Genomic DNA, 26,551 nt, shown 5'->3' on the forward strand with positions numbered 1-26,551 from the left:
CTTCTGATGAGTAGCCTCAGGCAGAGGCTAGATTAGCACCTCCTTAGAGATCCAGGAGCCAGTTCTCCCACTGCAGAAACAGCTGATTCTCACAGCCAATTGGCCTGGAGATCAATCCCTCCCAGTGTTACCTACAACAATCAAGGCTTAACTACAACAAGACTGTGCACAAAGCCCACAAGGGGGTGCACCAAGAGTGTCTACCTCAGGTAATTGGGACACTTAGCACAGAAAGGCACTCTATCGACACAGCGAAGCATAAAAAATGCCGAGGCAAAGAAACAGGACACAAATGACAGAAATGGAGGAAAGCAAACTACTGGATATAGAGTTCAAAACCACACTTTTAAGGTTTTTCAAGAATTTTCTAGAAACTGCCGATAAACTTAATGAGACCCTCAAGAAATCTAGTGAGACCCTCGACATTGTGATAAAGGACCAACTAGAAATTAAGCATACACTGACTGAAATAAAGAATATTTTACAGACTCCCAACAGCAGACCAGAGGATCGCAAGAATCAAGTCAAAGATTTGAAATACGAAGAAGCAAAAAACACCCAACTGGAAAAGCAAAATGAAAAAAGAATCCAAAAATACGAAGATAGTGTAAGGAGCCTCTGGGACAACTTCAAGCGTACCAACATCAGAATTATAGGGGTGCCAGAAGAAGAGAGAGAGCAAGATATTGAAAACCTATTTGAAGAAATAATGACAGAAAACTTCCCCTACCTGATGAAAGAAATAGACTTCCAAGTCCAGGAAGCACAGAGAACCCCAAACAAAAGGAATCCAAAGAGGACCACACCAAGACACATCATAATTAAAATGCCAAGAGCAAAAGACAAAGAGAGACTCTTAAAAGCAGCAAGAGAAAGACAGTCAATTACCTACAAGAGAGTACCCATAGGACTGTCAGCTGATTTCTCAACAGAAACTTTGCAGGCCAGAAGGGAGTGGCAAGACATATTCAAAGTGATGAATACCAAGAACCTACAACCAAGATTACTTTATCCAGCAAAGCTATCATTCAGAAGTGAAGGTCAGATAAAGAGCTTCACAGATAAGGAAAAGCTAAAGGGGTTCATCACCACTAAACCAGTATTATATGAAATGCTGAAAGGTATACTTTAAGAAGAGGAAGAAGAAGAAAAAGGTAAAGATACAAATTATGAACAACAAATACACATCTATCAACAAGTGAATCTAAAAATCAAGTGAATAAATAATCTGATGAACAGAATAAACTGGTGATTGTAATAGAATCAGGGGCATTGAAAGGGAGTGGACTGACTATTCTTGGGGGGGAAAGGGGTGTGGGGGATGCGGGAAGAGACTGGACAAAAATTGTGCACCTATGAATGAGGACAGTGGAGGGTGGGAGGGGAACCAGGTGGAGGGGAGCTATGGGGGGGGGAAAAAGAGGAACAACTGTAATAATCTGAACAATAAAGATTTAATTTAATTAAAAAAAAAGAAACATCAATTTTGAGACATGGGATGTTATACTAAACATTGAGGCCCGGGAATCCAACTGGGACCTCCTGGTTCATAGGTTGATGCTCAATCACTAAGCCACACCGTTTGGGTGATCTTTTTTTCTTATGGCTTTAAATACTAGCTATGTTGATGATGCTCTGATGTCATCTCTAGGCCAAAATTCTCCTCTGATTTCCAAATACCTATTGGATATCTGTAGTTGGATAACTGGGACCTTCTAAATCTTCAGGTTTTAGATAAAATTTTGCACCAATAAAGAGGACTTTCCTGATCACCCTGCAATAGCCACATTCTTTTCTTGCCCATTCCTCTCCATATTTCCCTGTTTATTTTCTTTGCAGCATTTATTCTGTTTAACCTTTTATCTTATTTTTTAATCTTTAAGAAATAACCTAAACATTTTTATTTATTGATTTAGAGAAAGAAGAAAGGAGAGAGAAACATCAATTTGTTGTTCCACTTATTTATGTATTCATTGGTTGATTCTTGTATCAGGGATCAAATCCTCAACCTTGGCATATGGGGACCATGCTTTAATCAACTGAGCTCACCAGCCAGGGCCATTTAACTTTTTAATTTGCTTATTTAAAAAAAATTAACCCCACAATGCCTCACTTCTCTTTTGGTGAAATTAATAGAAGCTGATGTTACTAAGCTGATTTTCAATCTTACAATTCCATGAGAAATTCAAATATGGTTTGATAGCTAGTACTACTATGTTTCATATACATAACATTTACATTTGTTTTAATGCACCCTCAACACTTAGATTTCTTTTCTTTTTTTATCCTCACCCGAGGAGTGAGGATATTTATTCCATTGCTTTTTAGAGTGGAAGGTAGAGAGGAGAGGGAGAGAGAGAAACATCAATGTGAGAGAGACACATCGATCGGTTTGCCTCCCATAGGTGCACCGAGAGATCAAACCTGCAACTCAGGTATGTGCCCTTGACCAGGAATCTAATCAGAGACTCTGGTTCACAGGTCGACACTCTAACCACTGAGCCATGCCAACCAGGATTACACTTAGAGTTCTTATTGAATGGATATAGCTCAGCACATTCATTTCAGAAACTGTTAAGAGACAGAGGTCAAGTTGTTGAAAAATTTTCACCAGAGTTATTACAGGAAGAGGCGGCTGCTTGAAAAAACAGGTAGGCCCGGCTGGCGTGGCTCAGTGGTTGAACAACGACCTATGAACCAAGAAGGTCACGGTTCAATTCCCGGTCAGGGCACATGCCTGGGGTTGCGGGCCTGATCCCCAGTGTAGGGCGTGTGGGAGTCAGCCGATCAGTGATTCTCTCTCATCATTGATTCTATCTCTCTCTCCCTCTCACTTCCTCTCTGAAATTAAAAATTTTTTAAAAAAAAATATGAAAAAACAGGTAGTTTAACCTAGCTTAAATTAGCTAAACTTGACACTGGCTTTAAAAACACAGCTAGAATTATTTATATTACAACAGACACCCAGCAGAGGACCATATAGTCCAGTGGTTCTCAACCTTCTGGCCCTTTAAATACAGTTCCTCATGTTATGACCCAACCATAAAATTATTTTCGTTGCTACTTCATAACTGTAATGTGGGTACTGTTATGAATCGTAATGTAAATATCTGATATGCAGGATGGTCTTAGGCGACCCCTGTGAAAGGGTCGTTCGACCGCCAAAGGGGTCGCGACCCACAGGTTGAGAACCGCTGCTTTAAACAAACAAAAAAGAATCAAGACCAGTTTTGCACCTTTGTTTCTTTGGCTCCTGACTAGCCAAAGCTGACCGACTGTACGAACAACTAGTCAGATCATGTTGGCAGAACTTAGCACTGTTTCAATTAAAGTCGGAGGCCAGATGCACAAATTTAGTAATTTAAGAGGGAGTAAGTTGTGTGGATAAAATGATACCTATTTTATTTTTATTTTTTTTAAAATATATTTTATTGATTTTTTGCAGAGAGGAAGGGAGAGGGACAGAGAGTTAGAAACATCGATCAGCCGCCTCCTGCACACCCACCACTGGAGATGTGCCCGCAACCAAGGTACATGCCCTTGACCGGAATCGAACCCAGGACCCTTCAGTCTGAAGGCTGACACTCTATCCACTGAGCCAAACCACACCTATTTTAAAGAGTCGACTTGGATTCACATTTGGAAGTAATGACAAGACTATTTAAAAACAACACACGAATGACTTAATTCAATTAACCAAGGGAAATCACTCCATTTGTAATTTTTAAAATTTGTTTGCTAAAACCTGGTACTTTCTAAAGCCGGTATGAAGCCCAGCCGGTGTGGTTCACTGGTTGAGCGTCAACCTATGAACCAGAAGGTCCAGAAGGTCAGGGTTCTATTCCCGGTCAGGGCACATACCAGGTTGCAAGCTCATCCCCAGTGTGGGGCTTGCAGGAGGCAGCTGATCAATGATTCTCTCTCATCATTAATGTTTCTCTCTCTCTCTTTACCGGCCTTCCTCTCTGAAATCAATAAAAGTATATTTAAAAAAAAAAACCTGTATGGAAAAAGCCTTGATTCTTCACGCTGAGGTGTTTCTATGTCAAACACCTACAACTACTCCTGTAAATTTCCCTACGGGACTTTCGTACTTTTTCCAGGTCACTCGTAAATCTAGACCCATTCCTAACCAACTCCTACCTTCCTCACCAGCTATATTCTTTAGCTTCTCCAGTTTCCAATTTCCTAAATCTTCACCCTCATTCCTCGAATTAGTACAACCAAACTTTCCCTTCTTAGACCTCTTCCTTGTGTTAACTCCAGGAAACTCCCACGAGAATCACGTGGCCAAACTTGTCCTTCACGGCGCTCCGTAATTCTCCTACTGTTCCACGCCCTTACTTACCTCCTGTTAGCCCCGCCCCGCCCATTCTCGCTTCCCCTCCCTCTCCCCTCTCCCATAGGCCTGCGCTTGCGCATCTCTAATACAGGCGCCTTCCCTTTCCTGGCGACCAATCCACTTCCTGCCTCCGGCCCTCGGAACACTCCTCCCCTCAGCTGGGGCCCTGGCTCGAGGTGCTGGTTGTGGCTGTCCTATTGATTGCCTGCCTAAAAAAATTTTCTCCTCTCATCAAGTGGACTATTCGAACGAGCCACTAAGTGTGTGGCTCTTATCTGAGCCTTTGCTCGCTATATACCACCTCGTAGCTAAGCTAAGGGCGTCGGTATGCTGGCGGATGGGCGATCCGAACTGTGTTCGATCTGGCAATTTAGAGGAGAGCTTCTTCCTTTCCACCTCTCTCCGCCCCGCCCCCACTCACAGCCTGTCCGCGCTGGTGAGTGGCGGGCGGGCGGGCGGGAGGGCCGGCGGGCGGAGGGAGGAGGGGGAGCTGAGGGAAGGCGGGCCCTCGGCTGCGAGATAGGTGGGGGGAAGGGAGGGGAGAGCCCGAGCTGGAGTTAGTGCTGGGAAACCCGGGGCTAATGTTGACAACAGGCTCGAGGTGAGTCCGGAGAACCCCCTTCCCCTCCGCTCCAACGACCGGGGAGAAGTGGGTCTGAGGAGCACCGGCCTGGACTCCTACTCCCTGTGGTACCCAAGAGGCGACTCCTCACCCCAGCGCTCCGGGGGCGGCAAGCAGGAGACGGACCGCGGGTCCAGCGTCGTCCTCCTCAGACCTCTTTCTCGGAGGCTCCCACCAACGCGGGAGCCCCTGGCCCGGGGCAGGCATGAGGGGCGCCTGCCCCACATGCGGGGGCTGGGCCTCGCGGCTGGAGGCGGGGAGCTTGCTGTGTCGGGGTGAAGGTGTTTGGGGGTGTGGAGTCGAGCGAGGGGAGGTTGGGGAAAGCTCTTTAGGAGCGGGAGGGAGGCGAGGGCGAGGAAGTGGGGAGGGTGCTTGTGTGGGAGGATGTGGAGTAGGGAGACCAGCCGGAGAGTTTCGGTCTTCGGGGGTGAGAGTGTGGGGTGTGCAGTTAGGGTTGGGGCTCGGATGGTAGTCGAAGGTGACCGCGGGTCCCCACAGGAAGGGAGCCAGTGGCGGGGAGCGTGGTCGGTGCAGGGACGGAGCGAGAACGGGCTTGTGGGAGATGCGTGTTCAGGGGCAGGGGGTCGGTGTGTTTGGGAATGGTGGGCATAGATGACCTGCCTTGCTGCTTTTTAGCCTGGTAAGCCGGCGAGTCTTCCCTTTGCCTTCACCCCCGGGCTCCTGGTCCTCTTGCTAGTACAGTGGAAGGAGCAGAGGATCCCAGGATATTTGGTTTCCAGCTTGGCCAAGCAGAGCCAGCTGATGGGCTCGGGGGTACACGCTGGACCGCACCTTCAGCTCTTTCTGTGTTAGGACTTGTACGGAGTGATGCTTCAGACCGAAGTGGAACTCACTCACCCTTCTCCTTTATCAGAGTCTGTAGGTGTTTATAGAAATTGTACAGCTCATCGGGAGAACCGTTTTTGAACACCGGTGACATTTGTAAAAACTTTGAGTCTTTTATACTAAGGATGGTCTTGACATTCAAAGACGGGCAAATAAAGCCCCTTTGCTGTTCCACCCTTAGAACATTTGAATAACACAGAATTAAAAGGTAAACAGCATTCTCTTACTCTGGAGTATTTTCAGAGCAGTCTGATTGTGATTTCATACAGAGTCCATATGGTAGTTTGCAAAGGAGTATTTTTAAAAGGCAAACACCCCTTCTCTGCACTCTGTCCCCCAGGACACTGCGATGGTACCTGCTTTACTAGTGAAGTAGTTTTACTTTCTTTTGGAAGTTCAGAATATATTTAGAAAACCAAATGAAACATAAAGCCCAAGGGCCAAGACACTATTTTGGGAGCTAAAAAGGTTTTAAAAGTATGGGTTCCTTTTAAGGACCGTATGAATGTAATTGTATTTGGTAAAATAACTTGTAAGAGCTAATTATATTCTAATTAAAAGATTGCTAATTTTTATCTTTTATTTTGAGATAGAATTTATTTAAAGTTCTAGTTTTTACTTGAAATACTTTTGAAACACTAGATAAAATATTTGGCTCTTTTATTGAACATGGATTTATTAAAATAATTTAAAAGAAGTTTAGCATTTCATTAACTAATTTATTTTATTTTTTTTATTTTTTTTATTTTTTTTAAATATATATTTTATTGGTTTTATACAGAGAGGAAGGGAGAGAGACAGAGAGTTAGAAAAATCGATGAGAGAGAAACATCGACCAGCTGCCTCCTGCACACCCCCCACTGGGGATGTGCCCGCAACCAAGACACATGCCCTTGACCGGAATCGAACCCGGGACCCCTCAGTCCGCAGGCTGACGCTTTATCCACTGAGCCAAACCGGTTTCGGCTCATTAACTAATTTAATACTCAGTTTAATTTTTTTAATCGGCATAATATAAATACACACTGATCTACATTATGTCGTTTGTATATTTTTTTGGCTTTTTAAATCTTAGAGTCAGGGTATATAGTGCAAAAGAGCACTGGACAGTGAGGCTTGACCCAGCCAGCAAACTAGTTGTGTAATCTTGGGCATGCCACTCTTCTGTTGCCACCTCAATGTAAAAATTGAGAGCTGAAATAAATGAAAATCTAGTAGTCCTAACTCTAAAAATCTCTCATATTATAATGAACTTTCGTATTCTGTGTGAGAGAATATAAATATTTATTAATGCGTCCTTTATGTTAGAAGTTTAAGAACTCTGTAAGAAAGGTAGCAATATCTCCATTTTATTGATAAATAGACTCAGAAGTTGTTGCCCAGTTTCCAGGTTGCAGAGTTGGGATGCACTTAAAGTTTTCCTGTCGTCAAAGCCTATGTTATTTTTTTTACATGTTGCATTGCTACTTTTACATGAACCTTTAGATTTTTGTCATACTTTTTTGTTCACTGAAATTTAGTTCCAAGTATATACTTGGAGTATATGTTTGTAATAAAAGGATAAAATGATTCAAAGAAGATACCAGTACAAAGACTTAAGGGTCTTATTTAGAATCTGTTTTAGTATGCTCTAGAACAGTATCTAACTTATGAGTGCTTATTACAGTTTGGTGTAGTAGGCACTTAAAATTTCATTACAAAAATGAAAATTGTAGAGAGTCACAAACATTTGGGAGATTTTGTTGAGCTAATAAATGATAATACTTTATCCTGTATGAATTTGTCAGATTTCAAGTGAATTTTTTAATGTTTTAAGAGTATTTGGTATCTAATTTTATCTTAAAAAATGAGACATAAATTGTAAATTTATTAATTCCTTGTATTGCTGAAATGTGGTTTGTTGATGCTTAATATCAAAATACAAATTCTTTGTAAACATTTTTTACGCATATTGATGAATATCATAAATAAGATTGTATTGGTACCTTAAGAATTAACTTGTCCCCGAACTTTTAAGGTAGAATCTACCAAAATTTAAAAACATAATGTAAAAACGGCTTAACCATTATCAGGGACTCTTTCTATTCTGAGATACATAATTCTGTGATTTTTCTTAATATCTATCATGAAGTCTTCCAACTCATCATTTAGTACTCTTAAAGTTAATAACTTTAGTTAAGAATATGGGTTCATCAGATTCCATCTCTGTTACCAGCTATAGGGGCCTTGGTCAGGTTACTTGGTCAAGTCTCAGTTTACGCATTTATAAAATAGGGAAAATAATACCCACCTCATAAAGATTTTAGTATTAAATGAGATAAAGTGTATGTTTACTATGGACTAGTGAGTGGTAGCTATTAGTATTCTCCTTTGAAAGTTTGCTTGCTTTAGGGCATAATATTTTCACATTAAAGATGGGTATTTAATTGAAGCAGTATAAGAATTGATAACTATACTTTCCAGATAATATAAATGTTAACACGGTCTTGCCACATGTATAAGTTATGCTCTTTCATATTGCAATGATTGTTTAAATAGGATTAACATGGAGGAAAGTAAGAATAAAAGCGAAAAAGGGGAAGGAAGAGGTGACAGAAAAGGTACAGAATGACATGTGCCTTCAAAAATTACTCAAGTGCTTCTGCTGGCCTAGGTTTTCTTTTTGTGATAATTTATTAGAGTGCTGAAATAAATGTTTTGTGTGTTAATAAGTAATAAACTACTTATTGCAAATGTTTTGTTTGATAATCTAGTTTTTATTGCTTTAATTTAAAACCTATATTTGAAAATATTTAAGAATACTTTCTAAGACTAATTTTTAAATAAAGGACTAGGAAGTTAAATAGAAAATGCTTTGATTTTCTCATACAACTTTCACATGATTTAGGAGTTAAAACATGGAGCAATGTCCATAAAAATTATATTCTAAGTAGAGATATTTAGTTTTAGAAATGAGTTTGACTATTAATGAAGAGATTAAAAGTCTAGTCTAATTTGAGATAGTTGACAGTTTTTGAATTTGAAAGTTTCATAAGGTTAGAAGAATGAGATAACATTTGTGAGTCTTCTATTTTGTCAGTTGATTTGTAGGGGGCAAGAACTCATGCTCCAATTTAAATTCTTGTATTGAATATTATGTGAAATAGTGTCATTAGCGTCTTTTAAAGGATGTGAAATGTTGGGGTTAATAATTCAAAATGTCTGATACATTAATAAATATTAATGATTAAATGATATGTTATTTTGCAGTTGATAATGATTGAATTAGGGTGCTGAGTATATGGAAGCTCCTTATGTTCTCTACTTTTGTTTCTGTTTGAGTTTTTTGTTAATAAAAAAGTACTTAGACATAGGCATAACTAATAATGATAGAATGTGGAAAGTGACCAATAAATTATTTTATCACACAAATAGTATTCATTTTGCATGCATTTATTTAATCTCTCACAATTGCCAAATTGCATTAATATGTTTTGCTTAAAACAATAGTGTCATATTGCTAAAAAAAAGTCACTGCATTCTTTTACTCTTACAGATTGTCTTGGGTAACATAATGCCAGCTGAGCGTAAAAAGCCGGCAAGTATGGAAGAAAAAGAATCTTTGCTAAACAACAAGGAAAAAGATTGTGGTGAAAGGCGGCCAGTGAGCAGCAGGGAGAAACCAAAAGACGAGATCAAGCTCCCTGCCAAGAAAGAGGTTATTAAGGTCCCTGAAGATAAAAAGAAGAAACTGGAAGAAGATAAAAGAAAAAAAGAAGACAAGGAACGCAAGAAAAAAGAAGAAGAAAAGGTAAAGGCAGAAGAGGAATTAAAGAAAAAAGAGGAAGAAGAAAAAAAGAAACATGAAGAGGAAGAGAGAAAGAAGCAGGAAGAGCAGGCAAAACGACAGCAAGAGGAGGAAGCTGCCCAGTTGAAGTAAGAACATTATTTTAATTATTGATGTGAGAAATAGGAAGGTGGAAATGTTTGGAAGAATAGTGATGATTTGAAATAAAACTTGGGGGTGCAGTTAAGAGTTGGGAATATCTTGTACATTCTGTTAGTTTCACTGACTAGAGGCATGCCTATGGTGCTTTAATTCTTTGAATTAAGTAGTAGTAATCTTTATATTTTTTGAGATAGAGGGTAATCTTAATTTGTTTTTTAAAAAAAGCTTAAAATTTTTTTATGGTAAATTCTCTTTTTAAGTTGAAAAATCTTTAGTTCTTAATGGTTGCTATTTGTTGAGTTCTTACTATGTGCTAGGCACTAGGAAGTGTATCAGTACGTATACTTAAGACAGTTTTAATGAAGTTTTCTGATCCTCATATTACAGATTAATATAAGTTAAAGAGGTTAAGTAACTTGCCAGAGGTCATAGTAAACAGTGGTGCACTGTGATTTGAACCTTTGTCCTTAAGTATAATTATATAATGCCACCCATTCTTACCTTTATCTAAATTTATTTTTAACCTTGTAAATCTATGCAAATAATATAGTAAATAGTGAAAAACGAGGTAGTCTTCATAGGAAAGCTACTAGGATGTAGCGTAAATGACAGTTATTGAATGGCAGGAGCTCTTCTCTTTACATATATAGCTGTTTGCAAAAGAGTTGTTATGGATCTCTGGAGTAGCTCAGCCATCTACTTTCTTACAAAAGTTCTTTAGTACCGTATTTCTATTTTTTTAAAAAAGATTTTTATTGATTTTTAGAGAGAGACGAAGGGGGAGAGAGAGAGAAATATCGATGTGAGAGCATTGATTGGCTGCCTCCTGCATGCCCCCTACCTGGGATGTAGCCCACAACCTGAGCATGTGCCCCGATCAGGAATCACACCGGCAACCTTTCAGTGCATGGGACCGTGGCCAGTCAACTGAGCCACACTTGCCAGGGCAGTACTTCTATTTTTAATGAGGAATTGACCCTTAAGTCTGGAAGGCAATAGTAATGTATTCTAGGTTTGGAATATTCAGAACCATGATTCTTGAGAGTTTCTTGCCTTTCTTTTTTAAACCAATTCCTGAAAAATATATATTTTTTATTGTTTTCAGAGAGAGGAAGCAAGAGATAGAAATCATTAATGATGAGAGAGAATCATCAATAAGCTGTCTCCTGCATGCCACCTACTGGGGATTGAGCCCACAAGTTGGGCATGTGCCCTAACCTCCTGGTTCATGGGTCCACGCTCAACCAGAGCCACACCAGTAGTGCTTCTTGCTTATTTTATATTTCCCTTTTCTTTAAAAATTTACAAAGCTATTTAGTTTCACTGTAACTTTTGCTCCCTCTCTCCTTAAGTACAAAGAGCTTAAAACAACAACCAAAAACCCAACTTTGTTTTTGGAAAAATTCAACCATATGCAAAAATAGTATGGAATAATGAACCAATACTCCCTCCCCACCACCCCAATCTGTGCAGCACCAACAATTATGTACATTTTCCCCTCCTGGAGTATTTTTTGTTTGTTTGTTAATCCTCTCTGGAGGATATTTTTCCCATTGACTTTAGAGAGAGTGGAAGGGAGGAGAAAGGGGGAGAGAGGAGAAACGTTGATGTGAGAGAGCCACATCAATAGGTTGCTTCCCACACATGCTCCAACCAGGGTGGGGAACCTGCAACCCAGATACGTGCCCTTGACTGGCCTTGACCTGCCTTGACCAGAACTGAACCTGCGACCCTTGGATTCGAGGGCCGGTGCTCTAACCACTTAGCCCACCGGCCAGGGCTCCCCTGGAGTATTTTAAAAGATCACATTATTTTACCTGTGCATATTTCATTATATATCTTAAAGTATTTTTAATATTGATGAAAATTCAGTCACTTGATGCAAATATATGCTTCACTCCTGCTCAAGTTATAGTTTCTTAAAGTATACTCATTATTAATCCTGTGTTTGTGTGTGACTGGGAGACTTCCAAGAAGTGCTCACATATCCCTGTTCCCAGTGATGGATGAAACTTTTGTTAACATATTGTGGCTTGTAGTGGGAAAAAAATCAGAACTACAGGGTAGCTCAAGAATACTTATCTCAGGAAGATGAAAATCTACTTTTTAAGGAATAAGTATTTAAAAGTTATGTATTTTGGTATCTTAGAAACCTCAAAGTCAGATTATCCCTACTCTCCCACTACTGCCCAAGCTATTTTACTATTTCTGCAATTTAAACACGTTTCATCTTTTTAGTAGAAATATAGGTAGATTTGTTTTTAACTATTCTTTTCAGGATAAACTGAGTTTGTAGGGCTTTTACCATATAGTTTTCTTCTGGTTCCTTTCCAAATTTTTAAAGTTACACTTGAATTTTAAGACCCAATGTACAAGGTACTTAATTAAAGGTTTGGTTAATGCTTAAGTATGGAAAAATGGTACTTAATGTCTCAAAACATTTTTAATGTATTTTCTTTTTTTTTTGTTAATTCTCACCCAAGGATATTTTTCCCACAGATAGTGGAAGGGAGGGAGGGGGTAAAAGGGAGAAGAGAGAGACAGAGAGGCAGACATTGATGTGATGAGAGACACATCGATTGGTTGCCTCCTGCACATGCCCCAACTGGGGCTGGGGATTGAGAACTTGCAATCCAGGTATGTATCCTTGATTGGGAATTGAACCTGAGACTCTTTGGTGCACAGACCAATGCTCCAACCACTGAGAAACACTAGCCAGGGCAGTTTTATGTTTTTTATCCTTCCCAAGCATATTATTTTATACTAGAGACCGGTGCACAAAATGCGTGCACAGGTAGGCTCCCTAGGCCTGGCCTGTGATCAGGGCTGATCGCGGCCTTCCTTACCCTGGCTGCCAGCTGCCGGCCAGGGCCTGCCTTCATTCCGTGCCACCCCCTGGTGGTCAGCACACGTCATAGCGAGCGGTCGAACTCCCAAGGGGACAATTTGCATATTAGCCTTTTATTATATACTAGAGGCCCAGTGCAGGAATTTCGTGCACTGGTAGGGTCCCTAGTGGCTGCCGGCTGGGGCCTCCCTTCCTTCCCCTGGCCAGCCCCACCCCCTGGTTGAACTCCTGGATGACTTCCCGGTCGAGGGGACAATTTGCATACTACGCTTTTCTTATATAAGGATTTTTCATATTAACACATTGTGTACCGCATAGAAATCTCTAAGACATACGCCAGGGACCGCACGTTTTTGGGCAAACTGCACGTTATTTAAATCACCATAACTACAGATCATAATGCACTTTAGGTGTTTTTCAATAATTATAACATTTTTATTTACAAAAACAAACAATTGAAGTTCCTAGTACTTTAGGGGCTACGTGTTCGGACCATAGGTTCAAGCTTACAACCACAGCCGTTGGCTATGATTGTGCTGGGAGGGCCCTGCCCTCCAGCTGGGACTTCCACGTGGCAGTGAGAGGACCCTGTCCTTTCATTAGTCCGAGGCTTGCACCTGGCCAAAACACTGTAACCGCGCCGCACAGTGGACAAGACAGTGTGTTGACATCTAAGGTCCATAACAGATGGCGCGTGAAAAAACGAGAACACTCGTGAGCGGTCCTTAACAGATGGTGTGCAAAACACGAGAAAACTCCTGAGCGGTACGCAATGTGTTAAGCATCATGTGTGTTATCTGTTTATTTTTTTTCAGCTTTATTGAGGTATAAATGCCAAATAAAAGTGCTTTATCCACTTAGCTTACCAGTTGGCAGAATGATTTTTAATTTAGTTATTTGAAACATCTCTACCATATATAGTATTATCAGTACAGAGTTCTTATTACCTTAAGTCATTAATAAAATGTCTTTAAAAGTAGTGAAAGGGCCTTTTGCATTTTTTGTTCTTATAAGATTGTGATGCTTATGTGATTACTTTTTCATTGACTTTCACCTTTATGGGTTTTGGCAGTGATGCTTTGAAGTAAACAGGGTATTTTACTTGTTGCTTGTTTTTTATATAGAGAGAAAGAGGAATCTCTTCAGCTTCATCAGGAAGCGTGGGAACGACATCAGTTAAGAAAGGAACTTCGTAGCAAAAACCAAAATGCTCCAGACAACCGACCAGAGGAAAATTTCTTTAGCCGACTAGACTCAAGTTTGAAGAAAAATACCGCTTTTGTCAAAAAACTAAAAACTATTACGGAACAACAGAGAGACTCCTTGTCCCATGATTTTAATGGCCTAAATTTAAGCAAATACATTGCAGAAGCTGTAGCTTCTATTGTGGAAGCAAAGCTAAAAATATCTGATGTGAATTGTGCTGTGCACTTATGCTCTTTGTTTCACCAGCGTTATGTCGACTTTGCTCCATCACTTCTGCAGGTTTGGAAAAAACATTTTGAAGCAAGGAAAGAAGAGAAAACACCTAACATTACCAAATTAAGAACTGATTTACGTTTTATTGCGGAATTGACAATAGTTGGGATTTTCACTGACAAGGAAGGTCTTTCTTTAATCTATGAACAGCTTAAAAATATTATTAATGCTGATCGGGAATCACATACTCATGTTTCTGTGGTGATTAGTTTTTGTCGACATTGTGGAGATGATATTGCTGGACTTATACCAAGGAAAGTAAAGAGTGCTGCAGAGAAGTTTAATTTGACTTTTCCTCCTAGTGAGATAATTAGTCCAGAGAAACAACAACCTTTCCAGAATCTTTTAAAAGAATACTTTACATCTTTGACCAAACATCTGAAAAGGGACCACAGGGAGCTACAGAATACTGAGAGACAAAACAGGTGATTTTCAAATGTTTCTCAGAATTGAGAATTTATTTTGGAGCTCATACTTAAAAATGTTTAAAGTCTTCATGCCTCTGAAAGAACTTGTGGAAAAGGGCTCATTGCAGGTGATTTCTTAACATTCCAGGAAAATTTCAAAGTGTAACAATCTAAGTACTCATGTTAAATGTGAGTCTATTCATAGATTTTGAGTCTGATTTTAAAAGAAAGCTGGCAAGCATATGGTGATTTTTATTTTGGATTTGTTTTCTTGTGATTTAAAAACTCAATGTTGAGGGATAAATTTTCTTTTTGTTTCTATCATTTTAACTTACCTGCTATTCTTTTTCTGTGTGTTTAACTATTCCCACTCTATAACAGCTTTGCTCTCATTGTTTTGTATTTTAATTTATTGATATCATTATTGGTACTTGCTCTTTTTTAAAAAATGGGTTGTTCATTATCGGTGGTATTTTAGATCAGAAATTTCGAAAATAGTGTACCAAATTCACTATGAAAAAAAATTTAAAATACAACAATGTGAATTGCATTTATAGAAGTCTTTCTTCTAAGGATATCCGTTTATAATTCTAGAGAAATGATGTATGTGCATATGGTAATTAATGAAGACACCTGATTTAGGTGCCACCTTTGTTCTTACAAGATATAGACTACTATGTAATATCTGTACCTAAGAGCCTTCAACAAACTAGAAGTTGATAGTAGTAGTTGGTGGCCATTAGGTCAGTTTCTTCAGAGGGCGGATTTGGAGGCAATAGCAATAGCGTTTGGCTGAATACTTTGCAACTGTTTAAAGTTTATGGTTGAAAGTGTGAAATTGCTATTGATCATGAAGTAATATGGGGAGTACATGTTTCTATTTCCTTAAGACTGCAGTTGGGAAGGACAGACTCGTGTAAGTAGTTACCACTAGAAAGTGAATGATTTAACCAGAAGAGAAGACTAATACTGTTCATGCCAATAGTACAGTTAGGTCAGGATCAAGATAGGTGCAGAGGCTATATGGGTAAACCTTTTGGTGGTTGATGGTTACTCAGAGGTGAGAATTTAAGATGGCAGTGGTGTTCCTCAATGTTTCTTAAAATTAAAAAATCCTTGTTTTGTGGTTTGAGTAGTGAGGACTGTTTTAAACTTTGAAGGGGCAACCAGAATGTATTTACATAGTCAGTAATGAGTTAAAAAGGAAAACAGTGGTCCTTTATTAATAAATCTCACATATTTAAGGCTTCTTAATTATGGTTTACATAGTGTGTTGTCATTTTTCCATCTTTTTCCTTTTCACATGTTTTACCTAATACATCACAACTGATTTTCTAAGTATGCTTTTATTTTTTATTGGCTACTTTAAGGATTTTATGTATGTGTTTGCTTTTGATTGGCCTCTCAGAAGCATAGAGCCAAAGAGATTCTACAATGACTTAACCTAATCACCTACAGTGACTTAACCTAATCACCCTTCCAGTGTAGCAATCCATTTTACAGGTTATATGACACAAATTTTTTTCTCTAAAAACCTCTCCAAAGAGATTAGTGCTCTGAGCCATTCCAGTATTGGACACATGTATTTGCTAGGAATTCAAGCTGAAATTTAACTCCCCATGAAATGGTTCCCTTTAACTTACTACTTTTTTCTAGTACAGATGGAATAAAGCTACTCAAACAAGGGCCATGACCTGTTTACCTGTTCACAGTGACTTAAGTACAGAAACTGAGACCAAGCATTTAGACATTTTAATAGCAATTTTCCATTGTCTTGATATTGTTACTGTATTTTATAAGTGTCTGTAAGGACTGGAAAAAAATTATTCCTTTACCATAGATAGTTTGAGAAGCACAGGCTTCTTATTCAGATATTACTCATACTATCTCAAATACAGGATGGGGCAAAAGTAGGTATAAAGTTGTGAGTATGCGAGACAGACTTTATTCTTGTATTATCATATATTAATTATTGTATTATTTTCCATATGAACCACCGTAAACCTACTTTTGTCCCACCTTGTTTTTGCAGACTGCTCAGATGTTTCCCTTTCATCTTCTTTAGGCTAAATACCTCTGGTTCCTTCAGTTTGCTCCATGATTTTCACATACTTCACTGTTCTTAGGACATTTCTTTTGGATGCATTGTTTTTTGCCTAGTACCTACAATTCCATTAGTTTTATAGCTGCCTTGTCATTCTTTGGACTTGTTGTTAGGCTTATATACACCTAAAGCCTACTGTCTTTTTATTTTTAAAATATATTTTTATTGATTTCAGAGAGGAAGGGGGGGGGAGAGAGAGAGAGAGAGAGAGAGAGAGAGAGAGAGAGAGAAACATCAGTGGTGAGAGAGAATCATTGATCGGCTGCCTCTTACATGCCCCCTACTGGGGATCTAGCTGGAAACCCAGGCATGTGCCCTGACTTTGAGTCGAACCGTGACCTTCAGGTTCATACAATGCTCAACCACTGGCTGGGCTAAAGCCTACTTTCTTAAATGAACTGTTGCCAAACCATTTCTTCACCTTGAGCTAGTGAAAGAATTTTTTAAACCTGATTTCAGACTTACCTCTTGTAAACTTTATTTAGATGTTTTTGGCATAGCATTTTAACCTAATGATAATTTTGAACATTGCTTATGTGTGTATTGTTAAGTGTACTTACCTACTGGTCACTTGCAGCTTGATAAGCAGACCTGTTTTTTCATTATTCAAGTCACCATGGAAATTTTGTACAGAAGGACATAGTGTTAAAGAGCACAGTTTTGTGGCTTTTCTCCAGAAACTTTCACACATTTAAATACAGAACCATTAATCTGTTAGAGGAGGTTATTTATTTAGTGTAAATTGATCTTAGCAGTATAATAGTCATTTTGTAATGGGAGATTGTCCACTTAGATGTAATAGTTTGGGGGATATGAAAATCTTAATCACAATATGGAAAATAATTGGCATTTGGCTTAATAAATAACTCATGCTTTAGGATATCTTCACTTTGAGCAGCCTCTCGTAAAGTGATTTAAATACCTGACTGAGCAAAGACATGAAGAATGGATTAGTGCAGAGTCCCTACTTGGTCTAATGTTAGTCTCCTTACTTCTAAGAGGGCATGTTACAGTGTACTGTTAAAATGACCAGTTTCCAACATTTTCTCCCTCCTAATCATTATCTAGTAGGTGTTTTGAGGTTTTTCTACATCATGGGAATAAATTATGGGCAGTAGTTTTCCCCAGTATGGTTTCTCTTAAGCATGATAATGCTAGAAATCTAAATGGATATTTAAGACTCATATACAATTAAATTATTTTAAGCCTTTATTCAATGTCTGATAATGATGGTTTAAAAAAATCAAATATACGGTTTTCAGTCTATAAATCCCAAGTGCGCTTCGTCATTTTAATTAGCTTGGGAAATGGCACTATTCTTAGGTTGTGAAGTCTTAGTCTATACTAATTAAAGTCTATACTTAAATATTTGTTCAACCAATTAAAAAAATAGAGTAAAAACACCTCTGATATTTTCTTAAAGACATTAATGAATGATTGAAAGCCATACAGTAACTGAATGAGACTCACTGAGTCTTGACTGTTCTTTTCTCATGTTATCTGGGCTGATACCATAGGTATTAGATAGCTAGTTCTGTTTCTAAGCCCTAAGGGATTTAGCAAGTGATACAGCTGACCCTAGGGTTGGGTGAATTCTATTAAATTTAAGTTTATAAGCTTTTTGTACTTAAAACTACTTTTAAAAATACATTTTGGTTAAATGATTGATCTGGAGAGTATAATATTTACACATTTAAAAACATCATCTAGTAATATTTGCCAATTTAGAGTTAGTAGCTTTACTTCTTGGTAGATTTTGCTTTATATTATATTCAATGCTCTATACTTGAGATATACTTTGTACTTTGAGATATTATTCTCATAGAAGTAATATGACCTAGTATAACTTAATTGTGTAACAGAATTGTTTCTTGCAGTATAGTGAAATGTCAGAATTTTTGCCTGAATAATTTTGAAGCGTTTTAATCCCCCCCCCCTCCCCCCCCCAATTGATGGGAATGGTGACAAGTTTCTCTATTCATTACTGGTGAATTACAACCTTCATAATTGCAAACAGAGTTCAGCAGCAGTAAGTGATTTGCGTTAAAGTTTTTAAAAAAAAGAAATGTAGGTAGAATGTAGGCTTTCCCTCCAATGTTAATAAATTCAGGAGGTGTTATTTTTATTTTTATTATTAATGCAAATTAAAGAGACATTACTAATGCTGAAACTTAAAAACACATTGACCTTAAATTAAATAGTGTTACCTTTCACTTTCCTTCCAAGTAAGTTGTACCTTACCTTTACGGGTAGATTGTTGGATAAGCTGTGTAATATTTAAGCACTATTAAGATGTTATGTCATTGTGCTTTATTAGACTCAGGGGCTTTAACAATTTTGTAACTGCTCTAAAATTTACCTCCTTGTAGATATTCTCAGATTCTGATTCAGTGACTTTGACATAGTTGTTTAAAAATATTTGATTGTCCTGGCTGGTGTGGCTCGGTTGGAGCATTGTCCCATACACCAAAAGGTGGCTGGCTTGATTCCCGGTCAAGGTACATGCCCAGGTTGTGGGCTCCATCCCTGTTTGGGATGTGGACAAGGCAATCGATCAATCAATGTCTCTCTCTCTCTCTCTCTCTCTCTCTCTGCCCTCCATCCCCCCCATTCCTCTCTCTCAAATCAATAAAAATGTGTCCTCAGGTGAGAATTTAATCCTATATAATAAAACCCTAATATGCAAGTCGACTGAACAGCGGAACGATGGGTTGCTATGATGCGAACTGACCACCAGGCGGCAGACACTTAACGCACGAGCTGCCCCCTGGTGGTCAGTGTGCTCCCACAGGGGGAGCGCTGCTCAGCCAGAAGCTGGGCTCACAGCTGGCGAGTGCAGAGGCGATGGCGGGAGCTTCTCCTGCCTCTGTGGCAGCACTAAGGACCCCTTGGGGGATGTCCACCTAGGGGTCCCGGACTGCGAGAGGGCATAGGCCGGGCTGAGGGACTCCCTCCCCCCCACAGTGCATGAATGTCGTGGACTGGGGCTCTAGTATATATATGCCCAGCCAGCGTGCTCAGTGGTTGAACATTGACCCATGAACCAGGAGGTCACAGTTCGACTCCAAGTCAGGGCACATGCCCGGATTGCAGACGCGATCCCCAGTGTGGGGGGTGCAGGAGGCAGCTGATCAATGATTCTCTCTCATCATTGATGTTCTATCTTTCCTCCCTTCCTCTCTGAAATTACATATATATATGTATATATTTGATTGAGTATATGCTTAACTATGCTCTAGTTTCTTTTCACACAAGATTATAAAAAAACCAAATTCTAAAATGAAACCAAAAGAAAATGTAAGTTAATACTCAGGAAATTTAAGTTATTCTTGTGAAAATTTGACAGTGTGCTAAAGGAGATGAAAAGTAAAACCTAGTAGTTTAATTTTTTAAATATGTTTTTATTGATTTCAGAGAGAGGAAGGGAGAGAGAGAGAGAGAGAGAGAGAGAGAGAGAGAGAGAGAGAAAATTGATGAAAGAAACAACATCGATTGGCTGCCTCCTGCACGCCCCCCATTGGGGATTGTGCCTGCAATCTGGACATGTGCTCTGACCAGGAATTGAACTGGAGACCTCTTGGTACATGGGTTGATGCTCAACCACTGGGCCATACCACCCGGCCTCTAGTAGTTTTTTATGGGTCTGCTTCATGATTACTTTTTCAAGATTTTAGCCATGTCTTCTGTGTTATTTTGCATGACTCCATAGGTCAAAGCTAAAATGGATTTTCTGTTTTCTTGTCAAGATTTTTTTCCTTTTTAATTTGAGTAATAGAAGATCAGAATAATATTGGCATTGAGGTTCTTGTCTTTTCAACAGTGGGCTCTGGCTCCCCCCCCCCCCCCCCCTCAGGAAAATACTGTTTTACATTGATGTTATGATCTTAAATGATCACAGTACCCTTGAAAGAAATACCTCTATTTTGAATGTGATAAATCAGATTTAGGGATTAAAGAGCTTGCCCAGTGTAACTTAGCAAGTGACAGAATCATTTTCTTTCCTACCTCTTCATACTATATTTTTCACATCTTCCTTAGTAGTTATCTTCATCTGTGTTTAGTGCCTGTACTTTTTAAAGTGTCTAGTAAATACATTAGCCACTCAGTACTTAGCAAGTGATATCCAAACAAAAGAAGGACCCAAAAAGGATATAAAACTAGCACCATCAGTATATCGAAAGCTTGCCTTTGACATAGGCATTTGAGAGACATTCTAATTTCAATATTGAAGTACCAAGTGGATAATGTTAATTTGAAAGGCAGTACAGTCTGAAGCCAGACTTACTTGAGCTCAAGTCCTAGATTTGTGAAAGCACTTAATAATAGTATCTGGCTCATTGTAAGTATACAATAAATGTTAGTTCACTCTTAATATATTGCCTGCCTAATCCTTCAGAAAGTTTTTTTTAATATATACTTAAAATATGTTAAATATAAAACTTTGTTAAAGTCTTTTTTAAAATATATTTTTATTGATTTCAGAGAGGAAGGGAGAGGGAGAGAAAGATAGATACATCAACAATGAGAGAGAATCATTGATTGGCTGCCTCCTACATGCCCGCACTGGGGGCGAGCTGCAACTTGGGCATGTGCCCATGATTGGAATCAAACTGGGGCCTCTTCAGTCCGCAGGCCGATGCTCTATCCACTGAGCCAAACCAGCTAGGGCCAGTAAGATTTTTCAATGAGAATTTCTCTTTGTGCATTTTATGATTTGAAAATTTGTATGCTAACCTTATTTTAAAAATTCATTTTTAAAACTATAAAACAATAGTAAACAGTATACAAAATAAAAGAAGTAACAAGATTTATGAGATAATGCTTGATTTAAGAGTGGACTATTTGGTATTTTCTGTCAGCTTTAGTAATATAAAAACAATCCAGAAATCGAGGATTGATGTACCCTAGGGTATTTTCAGACCATGATTTCTCACATATATTGGGTTAAGGGCTAATTTCTTGTATTTTTGTTATAATGAATATGACTTGGAATTAATATTGTTGCATTGCTTTTCTTATGTGATATTCATGAGAGAATGAGCTCATTTATAATACATTTAATAATGATACTAACTCAGTTAACTCCAATTATGACAGGGATTGGCAAACTTTGGCCCATAAGCCAGATTAGGTCCACCACTAGTTTTTTTTTTTTTTCTTTTTTTTACTGAGGATATGTTTCTATTGATTTTATTTAGACAGTTTTTTTGTTTGTTTGTTTGTTTTTAGAGAAACATCAGTGTGAGAGAGAAATATCTATCAGTTGCCTCCCATACGCACCCCAACTAGGGACTGATCCTGCAACCTAGGTATGCAACACTCCAAGCACCTGAGCCACCTGGCCAGGGCAATTATTATCCCTTTTAACATAATTTGCTTCAGCATAAACACTTAAGTTTTTATTAATTAACATTTTTCCTAGTAATACATTGCAGAACATATGAGTAGTATTTATTAAATCATTTATTTTATTTAATTTTAATGACTTTTTTAAACTTCCAAAATGACACTGTAATTGAAAGTTCTAACAAGCTCATTCAAAGTAATGTTAGTCATTTCTTTCGTAGTTTGAATATTTTTAAATGCTTTGGATTTTTGTTTTAATTTTTAAAATTTCATCATAAAACCAAAAGAAACTTTGTTTTTGCCTGTAAGATGAGTATTAAATGGAGAGAGAAACTCCTTTATGACAGTATTTTTTTGTTGTTACAGTATTCTACCTACTTAATCTTTTTTTGTTTTTGTTTTGTGTTTTTTTTATTATTAAATCTTTATTGTTCAGATTATTACAGTTGTTCCTCTTTTTTCCCCCATAGCTCCCCTCCACCTGGTTCCCACCCCCCCTCTGCCCTTACCCCTCCCCCACTGTCCTCATCCATAGGTGTACGATTTTTGTCCAATCTCTTCCTGCACCCCCCCATACCCCTTTCCCCCCGAGAATTGTCAGTCCACTCCCTTTCTATGCCCCTGATTCTATTATATTCACCAGTTTATTCTGTTCATCAGATTTTTTATTCACTTGATTTTTAGATTCACTTGTTGATGGATATGTATTTGTTGTTCATAATTTTTATCTTTACCTTTTTCTTCTTCTTCCTCTTCTTAAAGAATACCTTTCAGCATTTCATATAATACTGGTTTGGTGGTGATGAACTCCTTTAGCTTTTTCTTATCTGTGAAGCTCTTTATCTGACCTTCAATTCTGAATGATAACTTTGCTGGGTAAAGTAATCTTGGTTGTAGGTTCTTGGTATTCATTACTTTGAATATTTCTTGCCACTCCCTTCTGGCCTGCATAGTTTCTGTTGAGAAATCAGCTGACAATCGTATGGGTATTCCCTTGTAGGTAACTAACTGTTTTTCTCTTGCTGCTATTAAGATTCTCTCTTTGTCTTTTGCTCTTGGCATTTTAGTTATGATGTGTCTTGGTGTGGTCCTCTTTCGATTCCTCTTGTTTCGGGTTCTCTGTGCTTCCTGGACTTTTAAGTCTATTTCTTTCACCATATTTCTGTCATTATTTCTTCAAATAGGTTTTTAATATCTTGCTCTCTCTCTTCTTCTGGCACCCCCATAATTCGGATGTTGGTACGCTTGAAGTTGTCCCAGAGGCTCCTTACACTATCTTCATATTTTTGGATTCTTTTTTCTTTTTTCTTTTCCGGTTGGGTGTTTTTTGCTTCTTCGTATTTCAAATCTTTGACTTGATTCTTGGGATCCTCTCGTCTGCTGTTGGATCTCTGTATATTATTCTTTATTTCAGTCAGTGTATGCTTAATTTCTAGTTGGTCCTTTTTCATATCATCGAGGGTCTCACTAGATTTATCGAGGGTCTCACTAAATTTATCAGCAGTTTCTAGAAAATTCTTGAAAAACCTTATAACCGTGGTTTTGAACTCTATATCCAGTAGTTTGCTTTCCTCCATTTCTGTCGTTTGTGACCTGTTTCTTTGTCTCCACATTTTGGCTGCTTTCCTGTGTTTATAGAGTGGCTTTGTGTGCTAGGTGTCCTATAGGGCCCAGTGGCTCAGCCTCCCCAATTACCTGAGGTGGACACTCTTGGTGCACCCCTTTGTGGCCTGTGTGCACAGTCTTGTTGTAGTTAAGCCTTGATTGTTGTTAGTATCACTGGGAGGAATTTACCTCCAGGCCAATTGGCTGTGAGAATCAGCTGTGTCTGCAGTGGGAGAACTTCTGTGCTGGAGAAACCCTTATGGGGCAAGACTTGCTTCAGTGGGGCTTTGGTGCTCACTGAGTCTGCCCCCTGAGTGTGTCCCTTATGGATCTGAGGAGTTGTAATCTGGATGGTCCCACTCTGACCACTGGGTATACTGGCACTTGGATCTCTAAGGAGGTGCTAATTTAGCCTCTGCCTGAGGCTACCCAGCAGGAGCTACAGAGAGATCTGCAGATTCCTCTTCTTTGTTTGGGGTTTGGAGGTGCCCAGATGAGGCCCAGCTGTGAAGCAGTGCAAGCTGCTGTGGGGCCTTGGGCCTTCTTTTGGATGTTCTGGGTGTCTGGCCCAGCTGCAGTTTGTTAGGTAATTGTAGATTGCAAAGGACCAGGCCATTCATATGCAAAAGCCTCTGCGCACAGCTTGGGTGGGGCGGGGTCTCAGGGAATCAACAGGGAGGAGCAAACAGCTATGGCTGATCCTCAGCCCTGCCCTAAGAGGCCCCGGGTCTCAGTGTCCCACAGTAATCGCTGCAAGCACCTCTGAGAGAAAGCTGCCCTCAAGTTCCGCCCGATGCCACACAGTCCAGTTACTCTCCGTGTGAGTCTGGGTCCCCAGAGACTTGCCCGGAAATGGAGTTCAGAGCAGCTGGGAGCTTATGTCTCCCTCCCTATTGAAAAACAACTGCGTCCTCAGTAGCCAGCCCTTTCTGCTGCGCCTCCGTACCTCTGCACTTTACTTCTGCTGCTCCTCTGAGTCTCAGTGTGCTTTTCTCTTTCTTCTAGTTGTAGAATTTCCACTCAGCCAGCCTTCCTGTGGTTCTGGGTGATGTCCGTTTTGTCTTTTAGTTGTAGTTTTGAAGTGGTTTTGCGAGGCAGCAATTTCAGGTGTTTACCTATGCCGCCATCTTGGTTTCTCCTCATGACAGTATTTTTAAGAGAAATGCTTTTTAGCCTGGATTATTATGGATTAACTATTATGACATTTTACTAATCTGTCCATAAGGTTTAATGTATATTTAAATCATAAGAAGATGATTGACAATTTCTCATTTTAGATCCTAATAGGCTATATTTAAAAAAAAATTGGAGTTAATGAATAGTAAGTAATATATATACATTGATCTATCTTGTGCTTGTAATAGGAATCGATATTCTTAAAATAGAAAATGTTATTTGGAATGTTACAACATTTACACAAAAGTGGGTAGAAATGGAGTAAGATGGAGAAGTCTTGAAATTGTTTCAAATAAGCAGAAGCGAATAAATGTAGGCATGGTCTTTCTACTTTATTTTTTGTAACTTTTAAGATGATAACCACAAAAAATGTTTTAAAGCATTTTCTTCCTTGTTCATAGGAAAACTCAAATGACAAGGAGCTAAAACAACTTTATAGATATTGCTTTTGAAAATCACTTTATAATTTATAATTTACTTTGTGAAATCTGTCATATTTGCATTTAGATTTATAAATTTCAAATGTTACACTACTACATAAATATTTAATTATTTAAAAAAACTAGATCCAGTTATAGACATTTCAACCATCTATACTGATATAGTAAGATTTTTATTTCACTTTATATATTTTGAAAATTTTCAGTAGTTTTGCATTTCTAATTAAGGGTGGCTTATTAGTAAACTTTGCAGAGTGGAAGAGAAGTTGTGTCCTCTGCTCCTAGAGGTGACCTGGTCTTGGTTAAGTAGATTTTTCCATTAATATTTGTTGCATGGATAAATAACCAGTAAATTAAGAATTGGCTATGTGGAAGATAAGTGCTTTTTTCAAAAGATAATGTTGATTCAAATAGTTGTGAATGTTTAAAGATACTGGTTCTTTCTATAACCTGCTTTTGAAAACAAACTCATTTAGGTTATGTCAGGAGTTGTTTTAAGTATTTTTGATTAACTGTGTTTCTGAGGGGAGTATGGTTGTAATAAGATTAAATAATTTTTATTTAGTGGCATATTGTTATATTTTATGTTTGCAGGGATAATTGTTAATCATACTCATTCTTTGAAGAACCAGTGTTAAAATGTAATTGCTTAGTTGAATTGTATACATATTTCAGTTTTTAGATATATCTTGAAAATGTTAAGTAATAAAAATATGTTTTCAAAGAATATTGTGGTAATAAACTTGTGTGATATATGGAACATTACATGATCATATGTATTTTGATGGGATTATCAGTTTTAATTTTTTTTAATAGGCGTATTCTACATTCTAAAGGGGAGCTAAGTGAAGATAGACATAAACAGTATGAGGAATTTGCTATGTCTTATCAGAAGCTGCTGGCAAATTCTCAATCCTTAGCAGATCTTTTGGATGAAAATATGCCAGATCTTCCTCAAGACAAACCAACACCAGAAGGTAAGATATTCTTAAAAACAAATATTATGATATTTTAGTAAGTACTACCACTAAAGTGTATTATTGCCAGATGTGTATTGAAAATTTAAGCCTTTTACATGCCTTTAAAAAATTGTAAATGTAGTAGTAATAAGAGCTAATAAGAACCTTGAAAAACTATTTGAAATGCTCCGCTGAATGTAAAAGGCTTTAAACTTAGAGAATAATAATTAACTCATAATATTATGATGAGTTCCTTTGAGTTCTTTTGTAACTAATTTCCTTGGTTTATATCCAAGGGGCTTATCGTAAACCATACTTGAATTATAGAAAGATTCATTTTATTTATCAAACTAGAGGCCTGGTGCACGAAAATTGTGCACTCAGCAGGGGTGGGGGGCGGTTGTCCCTCAGCCTGGCCTGCGCCTTCTCGCAGTCTGGGGCTCTCGAAG

General features: G+C 38.4%; 2 protein-coding genes across 9 annotated transcripts in view; one reads left to right on the forward strand and one right to left on the reverse strand.

The window, feature by feature from the left end:
- DHTKD1 (dehydrogenase E1 and transketolase domain containing 1) overlaps positions 1 to 5,476 on the reverse strand; it is an 84,227-nt gene extending 78,751 nt beyond the window's left edge. Inside the window, exon 1 of the mRNA XM_023761958.1 lies at positions 5,056 to 5,476. Coding sequence (XP_023617726.1) covers positions 5,056 to 5,191 — 136 coding nt within the window. The 5' untranslated portion in view covers positions 5,192 to 5,476. The remainder of the gene's footprint in view (positions 1 to 5,055) is intronic.
- UPF2 (UPF2, regulator of nonsense mediated mRNA decay) overlaps positions 4,845 to 26,551 on the forward strand; it is a 131,611-nt gene continuing 109,904 nt past the window's right edge. For 5 of the 8 annotated variants that reach the window (XM_006098215.3, XM_023761955.1, XM_023761954.1 and 2 more), the window contains exons 1-4: positions 4,845 to 4,943; positions 9,346 to 9,725; positions 13,711 to 14,490; positions 25,960 to 26,120. In XM_006098215.3, coding sequence (XP_006098277.1) covers positions 9,364 to 9,725; positions 13,711 to 14,490; positions 25,960 to 26,120 — 1,303 coding nt within the window. In that variant the 5' untranslated portion in view covers positions 4,845 to 4,943; positions 9,346 to 9,363. Of the gene's footprint in view, positions 4,944 to 5,475; positions 6,019 to 7,842; positions 8,411 to 9,345; positions 9,726 to 13,710; positions 14,491 to 25,959; positions 26,121 to 26,551 lie in introns of those variants that run through there. The other 3 variants (XM_023761952.1, XM_023761951.1, XM_023761956.1) reach the window with 3 other exon arrangements.

Source organism: Myotis lucifugus, unplaced genomic scaffold, assembly GCF_000147115.1.
Source record: "Myotis lucifugus unplaced genomic scaffold, Myoluc2.0 scaffold_223, whole genome shotgun sequence".
NCBI lineage: Eukaryota > Metazoa > Chordata > Mammalia > Chiroptera > Vespertilionidae > Myotis > Myotis lucifugus.